Source organism: Sminthopsis crassicaudata, chromosome X, assembly GCF_048593235.1.
Source record: "Sminthopsis crassicaudata isolate SCR6 chromosome X, ASM4859323v1, whole genome shotgun sequence".
Taxonomy (NCBI): domain Eukaryota; kingdom Metazoa; phylum Chordata; class Mammalia; order Dasyuromorphia; family Dasyuridae; genus Sminthopsis; species Sminthopsis crassicaudata.
Window position 1 is genome coordinate 57,729,146 of NC_133623.1, and position 9,089 is coordinate 57,738,234.

The window sequence follows — 9,089 nt, forward strand, 5'->3', positions numbered from 1 at the left end:
TGTCTTGACCTCAAAGGAATTCTAACTACATCACGCTGCTTCTAGCTTCTGTGTGGCCCTTGATTGATTTTTCCCCCTGTGGGTCAGAAGTACGTGATAGGATAAAGATTTACCACCACCACATTAAGACACGAGCATCATAGCACAAATGTTTAACACATTAGCAAAGTAGCAAAGAATAGTACCCCGAAGATCTGGGGTGCTAGATAGATAGATTGTGATGAAGCAAGAGAGCGGGAGGGTAATTTGAATTCTAGAGCTGGAAGGGACCTTAGAGACCAACCAGTCCAATCTTGTGTTAGAGCTCAAAGCACCATTTTGGTATGGAAGATCTAGGTGGGCTGTGGAAGGGATAGCTAGCATGGGAGCCTCAGGGCCTAAGCTTTGGCCACAGAGAGGTAGAAAAGGTTGTAGAGAGACACATGCTGGCCCTGTGTCCCAAGATCTTACAATCAACCCCAAAGCCTTTGCTTCCGGGAGCTAAGGATTTCACCAAATCTAAGCTTGGGGGAGCAGGCTTCCTTTTGTCAGCAACTCATATGCCATGGTTCAGGCCTACGGGTCTGCCTCGGCCCAAGTCGGAGCCAGGGGGTGGGGAGTTAGTGGACGGTTGACTGGGTAGGTGAGTGGATGGTTGGGTAAATGAGTAGAATGGGTAGCTGGATAAGTAGATTAGATGAGTGAGTGGGTGGATAGGTAAGTGAGTAGCTGGGTGGGTCGGTGAGTGAGTGGGTGGCTTGGTGAGCAAATGAGTGGTTAAGTGACTGATTGCATGACTGGTTGGGTATGATGAGCATGAACATGGGGAGTCTAGAGGGCGGAATCGTTCCATCCGACTAACTGGACATCAGAACAGAGAGGCCGAAATTTCTTTACAATTTTATTTACAAAATGTACTAAAACTGTTCGTACAATACCCCATTACATTGAGGTTTGGGAACTTTTGCCCACACATGCAATTTATGCTTTGATAGCCATTAGTTTGCTTGGAAAGTTTTTCGTTCACTCAAGTGCAGTTTTAACGACAAAAGGAAAAGAAATTTTCTAAAGAAATCGAATCCTCAAGTCTCTACTGCGTGAACTCTCATAGCTTAAAGTTAGTAGCAGGAAGTTGAAGCAATCGATACTTTTTAAAATTGTATACATGCAGATTAAAAAAAAAATTAACAAACAAGTTTACCAGCCCTTCACCCTGGTGAAGTTTTCATGCCGAGAAATGGAATAGCTTACACGAATGGCCATTTCTCTCTGTCTAAGGCTGGTTTGTCGCTTTGTGTTTATACAATGTTGTCACGTACAGCTGTAGCTTCCCACTGCAGGGGATGATATATAGCATTCCAAAGTTGAAAGTCACAGTTTCATGAAAAAAATGGGAAAAACCCACCATAGTTTCGTCTTGTTGAATATCATTTTAATACTTGACAGGTGAGTTCTTCTCTTTATGAAACACTTTTGGGAAATGAGTTTATATTACACTTTCCTGGTCACGTTTCATCCGACAGGACTTTTTGATTCTTTTCTTTTCTGAAGACTGAATTTAAAATTTTCAGCAGCTGGGCCTGAGAAAGGACTCAAATACGCCCAGTCTTTCTGGTCTTCTCCCTTCCAATACGCACTCATCATCAATGAGTTAAGACTATGAAACTGCAGAAAACAGATGGCTATATAGGAGGTAATTGATAAGTGCGTGGAGACTGTATTTGTTTAGATTTTTCAGTTGAATCCCACAGTACAGATGAATCTATTTACTTATTTACGGATGGAGTGAAGTGGGCCTCTGATAGTACACCCCAGTGGGGAGACTGATCCATCTTGAGGTTCCCAAGAGAGCGGTGCTGAGGATCTCTGTTTAGCGATAGGATCAAGAATGCGCCTTTAATTTTTTTTTAATTTTTTTTTTAGCCTTTGCCAACTAGAAAAAGACACATGCAGTCTGAGATGGAGTGCCATGGGCAGTCACAGGCAACAGGTGGTGGGCCAGATCTAACCAGAGTGAAGTGAGCTGGAGGAAATGCCTAAGCTGAGATGGTAGGCCCTCTGTGAAAAACTGTCCTGTTTCCATTGGTGGACACTTGAAAGGCATACTTATCAGAGAAAGCAGAGCTAAAACACAGTGTTGTTTCTGAGAAAAAAGTGATTCTAAATACAACTTGAAGCAGCATCTCCCTCACCTAAATGCTTGCTAGCTCTTCACTTATGGGGGATTCCAATCCATACAGAAAGCAAGAAAAAGTGATTGAGCTTCTTGGTAAGCCACTCGAAATCCGTTGGAATAAAAGCACCGAGAGGTATGCCTGATAGGAGGAGTGTCCTGTTCCTCTGTCGCCCATGGAAGAGGGAATGGAGTGCGCAGTCCATCCTTTCACCACCTGGGAAATCACAGAAGCCTTCCAATGGATCTGGTTGCCAACCGCAGAGAAGTCATGGGTTGGTCTCTTTGTCCAAAGTGTTCGAATTCTCTTTTCTCAGAGGGTTGTTGTATTCATGGTCAGAGGATATATACACGATGGGAATGTGGAAAGGATATAGGGGATAGAGAAAATCTCCGCTGTCAGAGAATACCAGAAACGTCTGGGCAGCAGCCGATCCTAGAGATGCTGGTCTGGTTTCTCAAGTGATGGGAGACATTTTAGCCAAGATGGAGCATGGGCAGAGAAAGGGGGCGTTTAGAACCAAACTCAGGGAAATCAGTTTTGTTTCGTTGAAGAACGGATGCTCGTTTGCTGTGTACATGATATAGACTGGGATCTCAAAAAATGGCTTTTGTGGAACTGCTTTTTTTTTTTTTTTTTACAAGAATCATTTCCTTTTTTCCATATGAGAATCTTGCCCATCCACCTTGTGTGTGTATGTTTGTGTGTCTGTTAGATTTTCAAGCAAAGCAAGAATATTTCAATGATGATTTGCATCGCTGCAAGTCTCAGAGTGTTCCATAAGGCACTGAAGGACCAAAAAAATCAGTTTTTCCTATTGAAAGGTCATTGCACCATCAGCAATAGTCGTGTCGTGTCTGACACCAAGGAGAGAGAAAAATCTGGCTCAGGATCCTTGAAGCAGCCACTTTTTCGGTGAATCGTTCTGTCACACGCTCCCAGTGGGGAGGGACCTGCAAAGGCAAGTGGGAGATTCAGCAGTGCCCCGAGGCTGGGCATCCCTCTGGCCAAACCCTAGGGGTCTACAGTTCTCAGACTGGCACCAGTTGGTGTAGGCCCTCATGTAGCCAGCCAGACCATTTTCTGAAGTTTGGTGCCCAAGGCCAGCCAGGCAGAACCTTAGCTACCCTGCAGGGCTTCCTAAAGAACCTGGGGCCTTGGATACTTGCCGATGACTTAGGTTGTTGGTAGGAGAGAAATCATCTGTCACTAGCACTGAGATGCCATTTCCTGGTGGAAAGATCTTTAGTGTCTTTCTTACCTTCAAGAACATGGATAAAGTCCCTATGTGGCATTTGAGCTCCTTGCTCTGTTTCTAACCTGACTTCCTAGTTTTGTCTCACGCCATTCTTCTTTACATGCTACATTTCAACTAACCTGGACTCTTTGCTATTCTTTTGCTTCAACCTGTTCTCTTTCACCCCTGTGGATTTGCACAAACCTAAACTATCCCTCCTCTGTCCCCACCATGTCAAAATCCTGGTTTTCCTTCAAGACCCAACTTAAGTACCGCTACCTTTCAGAAACTTTCTATAAACCTTTTCTTAAGAAGCGATTCCACATGGCCTCCCATCTTGGATTTCTCAAGTCTCTGTCTTATCTTTCCTGTGCACTGAAACTTAGAGACAGTGTGACTGACATGGCAGAGAGGGCCGCTGCCTTGAAGTTTGGAGTAAAAAGACCTACATCTGCTTCCTATCTCCCTCACATCCCTGCTAGGATCATACGGGCAGTTGACTTACTTCCTCATTGCCCTAGGCAACTAAGACCAGAAATTATAAGCCAGTTGTCCACCAGGAGAGAGAGTTTTCATCTGGGAGTTCCCTGTTCTAAAGAAATCATAGATCTGGGCCCCAAACCCCACCCATGTACCTGATCATATTCCAACTTGCACTAGGGACAATTAGCTAGATGTCTAACCTTTGCTACTATGCTACAAATCTCTATATAGACTTGTGCTCGGCATAGACTAAGCAAGAACTTACTAAAAGATGGATGGAAAGTGTTTTCTTTTCTTTTCTTCCTTTTTTTTTTTTTTTTTTTTTTTGCTGAGGCACTTGGGGTTAAGTGACTTGCCGAGGGCCACACAGCTAGGAAGTGTGAAGTGTCTGAGGCCGGATTTGAACTCAGGTCCTCCTGACTTCAGGGCCGGTGCTCTATCCACTACGCCATCTAGCTGCCCCTCAAAAATGACATTATGCATTGTAATTATAGTCAAGATATGCTTATTTCAGAATTTACAGCAAGGAAAATGTTTCTTGCATTTGATTTAAATGTTTTCTTGTGGCTCGTGAGGGCGCATCTTGCCCCTCCTATTGCTTGAAAGGTTATAGATGGTTTCTCTCCTCTCCCCAATCTAAGCATTTAAGGTTTTAAGGTTGGAAAAAAGCAAAACATCCAGGGACTTGATATGCCATTGCTCGCTTTGACGCCATGTTGCCCAATGGAGATGCAGGTCCCTCCCTTCCCAATGCATGTATTCTCCCTCCCCTTTTGTCCCAGCAGCACCTTTCACCTCTGTGGGCTAGCATGATTATGGCCTGCTTGGACGACCCGTCCCCTCTTCATGCTAGGAGTGATTACAAGACTTCATGGAAAGGGTATTGCAGACATTGCCCTTTCCCATTCCCAAGCCTAAGAGCTCTATTCTGGAGCTCGGAAGCAGACAATTTCAGAAACGTGAACAAATTGGCTTTTCTTGGCTAAAAGCCCCAAGCACACGCTACTCCCACTGGCCATTGGGTAGACTAGCTGCCAGGCCTCAGAAAATCCTTCTGTGCTTGCCTACCCATCTGCCAAAAGAGGCGAGCAATCAGCCTCCCTCTCTCCCGGGATGCTGCAAGGATAGAGTGAGGTCTCTGAGGGGAAAGGACTTTGGGAAAACACAAATGCAAAACAAATTACAGTAACACCTCAGGCACCCAGCAAAGCGGGGAAAGACGAGATGGGTCACTTCATGTCATTTTTTCAATTAACCAAAAGTCCGCCCGTTTAGGCAACCCTTCAGAGGTTGGTGGGACTCGTCTCAGCAATGTTTGCAGGCTCATCTGATCTTTGATCATTTTCACCATTTAGCTCCTCCAAAGAAACTCTATGGGAGCACACAGCTCAGATTGCCTGAGAGAGTAAATCTAGAGCGGATAACGAGACCCTGTCCCCAAAGGTCACACTTGTTTCCAGAGTCCATAACACCAGTCAGGGGACCTGGGTTTGATTCCGACTTCTTACGCATATTACCTTGTAGGACCTTGGGCAAGTCAACCTCTCTGTACCTCAGTTTCCTCCTCTGTAAAATTGGAGGAGGTTGGACTAGATCGGCCTCTGTGGTCTCTTCCAGCTTTAGAGCTATGATCTGGAATCTGTGCACTATCACATAATCATTGAGAAATAACCAGTATTTAAACAAATAGAGTCTGATTAGAAATGTAAGAAGCCAGAGAGAGTTCTGAAAGACAATGGGGCCATTACACAATACTTGTAGTGGAAAGGATGTTGGGTTTTTGAATAAGAGAGAACTCGAGTTCAAGTCTTGCTCTTCCCAACTAACTGAGTGGTGTTGGGCATGTTTCTTCTTTCTGAGCCCCAGTTTTTTTCCTCTGTCAAATAAGGGGGTTGAACTAGGTGGACTTTGAGGTCCCTTCCATCTCTAGATCTGCGATCAGATGTGTCACCTTGGGCAAGACGTTTGGTCTCTCTGGACCTCAGTTTCCTCATCTGTAAAATGAGGTGGTTGGACTAGATGGTCTTTGTAGTCCCTTGCAGCTTTAGAGCTAGGATTCTATTTGTGACTAATGCACTAGTCACATTACCTCCTTGAGCCTCAATTTCCCAATACGTACTAGATGGCTTCCAAGATCCCTTCCAGTCCTAAATCTGAAAGCCTTCAATTCACAAGATTACACCCAGGCTGCAGGAGAAGGCAGATTTTCCAAAATTCTTAAGAAATGAGAGGCTTTTTTTAGTTGACCTAACCCGTGTTCTCCCAAGCAACACTTTTGTCAAACTCACTGTAGGTATTCACTATTGATTTCCTGGCCCAGCTCAGATTTGCGCACTGACAAAGTCTATTTCAAGAACTTAGAAGGCTTTTCCCTCATTCCCATAGGCCTCCGACGGGCCACCTCAGAGGGCAGCCCTTTGGGCCGATGCTCTGCCCTGGTTCCAGGCCCACCATGGTCTGGTTGTCTGGGTGCTAACTGGGGTGTTACTGTATTGCTGTTCGTCCATCAAGACACAATCTTTTCTCATTTACTCAAGCCTCAAGAAGCAGGATTTTGCTTTGGGGGAGGGGCTCATCCAAGGGCACAAGACTGAAGCCAAAGAAAAGGGCAAAAGGCAAGCTCGGCCTCGGAGCCAAGGTAAGTGCTTCTTCTTCCGGGGCACCTACCATAGGACTATGTGCTGCTATGCTTCTGCTCAGTACCTTTGAGGTCCAATGTTTGCTGATTCCGGGGTTTGCTCAGGCCCCTTCCCTGGGAGTATTTTTTCTTGAAGGCCAGTAGACACTTCAATTAGATACGGAGCACCCTTGGCTGGGGACTGTGCTGGGACACTCTTGGGTGTAACAGCAGCTGCCCCGGCAGATCCAAAGGTCTCGGGGCTGTAATCCCCCTCAGCCCTTCAATGGCAACATATATCTCAGCTGGGAGGGAGGAAGGAAGGACCTGAACATGGAGTCTCATGAGCCAGAATGGCTTCTCACCAAGTAGACCTTAAGGTGGATGTGGACGGGGAGGAGCTTGGCAATGTTTCCCCTACTCAGGAGTTTTCCTTCGAAGAACTGAGCCTACAGGGCTAGACTCGGCTCTCCACCTAGCTTACTTCCATGTTAGGCTCCCAAAGGTCACCAACAGGACATGGGCAATTACAGAGACATGATGATCCAGTAGAAAGAGCGTTCCCACTAGAAATCAGGGAACCCAGGTTCCACCCTTGGTTCCCCCACTTAGTGGCTGTGTGACCTCAGGCAAGTCACAGTATCACGGGCTCTCAGTTTCCTCCTCTGTCAAATGGGCATTATGGTACCTTTCCTCAAATGAGGTAACAGATATAAAAGCATTTTGGAGCATTTAGAAACTTATTATCTCAATGCTAGAGAGTACTCATTTTGACCCCACTATTACTGAATCTGGGATAATTTGAGGGGGGCTGGGCTGAAGTTTGCCTTTGCACTGTTCTATGAAGAGGAGGAGTTGCTAAGCAAATTAAAAATGTGCACAGAATTGCAAAGGGTGTGTTTAACCTGCTTGGGGGAACACAATGTTTTTAAGGACATCGACACATTAAGTGTTTGCATGCAAATGGATGATGCTGATTAAAAATGGGCTCATTCTTTTTTTTCCATTCAGTAAAGCAGGCCCAGCTGAACCTCTATTTGAAATCACTGTTAGTATTGTTTTGTGACCGTGTTATGGCTTAAGATCGAAAAGTAGTTAATGTCTGCAGCAGCAAAGAACAAAAAGCGAATCGAGGAACTGAGATTCTGTTTACACTCAAATGGTGAAGGATAATTGTTGGTTTTTCAAAAGCCAAGGATCCCTGGAGAGGTGGACTGCCCCGAGGTCATGGATGGAAAGAGAGTGAGTGGAAGTTTAGGAGCAATCGCCATGAGTTTATGGGCACCAATGGCTTCAGTCAACCCAGAACAAAGGATTCTCTCTGAAGTATCCAGTAAGTAACAATTTACCCCGACAAATATGGCCACTCGTTGTTCTTTTCTATCGCAGACATCAGTTGGGTTATTAATTATGCCATATGTTCTGAAAGGTATTAAAAATGGATTCGTGTAAAGATGTCTATAATCAGACCTTTCCTTAATTCAAACTGGTCTTCCGGCCTGTCTGAATCAGTTGAGGTTTTGCTGTAGGTCTTTAGACCTCCAACAGCAGAAGTCTGAATATAGATGGGAAGGGTGAGGGGTGGGGGAGAGACAGGAAGGAGGAGTTCGTTCCTCCGAGAAACACTTACCTGAGCACGAATTCTTGGGGAAGGGAAAAAGAGGGGAAAATATAACTCAACTATTGAAAAAAAAAAAGGGTCCCTAGATTCATAACTGTTTAAAGAACTCCCTTTGGGATCACTTCATTTCTGCTACTCATTTTTTATCATTGATTACTGGACTGAGTAATGAGAACGGCTTCTCTAAAGACTTTGCTCCATGGCGGGAGAGGGCAAGGGGAAAGGGAAAAAAAAAGACCAGGGAATGCAATTCAATCACAAACATATTACCCAGAAACTCAAGGAAAGCATCATTCATTATGTGTGACAAGAAAGGCACAGTCGCCGAATAGTTTTCAAAGAATCCAACAAACACTCTGAAGACTAGACATGGCTCGGAAGAAGAAGATCACCGAGCTGAAAAAGGAAAGGGCACACAATGCACAGCAACGGAAGGGCAATTAGCTTAGTCGTAGCGGGCCTTGGCCGTACCCTAGATCTTAACACTCTCTGTTCCATACACGTTGTAGCCTTCTCTGTAAGTGGCGTAATTCTGGGTAGTGGCGGCAGGAGCAGGCTTAAAGTTTTGAGTGTTCTTGGTGAGTTTCATGCGTTTGGATTCCGCTCGGGATTTGTAGCAGAACTCTATCAGAGCCACCATCATGGCCAGCCCCAGGCCTCCAACAAGGATGTAGAATACACCGGCTACGTTGCTCAGACTTAGAGCGCTGGTCTTGTCCTAAGAGAAATGGACAATGTGATTAGTTGGTGGGAAAATCACAGGCAGTGGGACATCATCATGCTTTGTAACAGTTTAGGGCTGTCCTACGCTGTCAAGATAACTAAACACAGGCATAGATGATATGGCTCAATCCTGGCAACTGGCTTGCATCATGCAATGAGTAGATTATGCTTCCACCGACTGTTAGGATCCCAGGGGTTCTAGCATCTCAAAAAAGTTGTTAAAAACAGAATCCCCTGATAATTAGCTTTAGGAGC

General features: G+C 45.1%; 1 protein-coding gene across 5 annotated transcripts in view; it reads right to left on the reverse strand.

Moving 5' to 3' along the window:
* Positions 1-2,775: 2,775 nt before the first annotated feature.
* The window catches only part of GRIA3 (glutamate ionotropic receptor AMPA type subunit 3), a 274,320-nt gene continuing 268,006 nt past the window's right edge, over positions 2,776-9,089 (reverse strand). For 2 of the 5 annotated variants that reach the window (XM_074277575.1, XM_074277578.1), the window contains exon 15: positions 8,392-8,829. In XM_074277575.1, the coding sequence (XP_074133676.1) occupies positions 8,584-8,829 (246 nt within the window). In that variant the 3' untranslated portion in view covers positions 8,392-8,583. Of the gene's footprint in view, positions 3,107-8,391; positions 8,830-9,089 lie in introns of those variants that run through there. The other 3 variants (XM_074277576.1, XM_074277577.1, XM_074277580.1) reach the window with 3 other exon arrangements.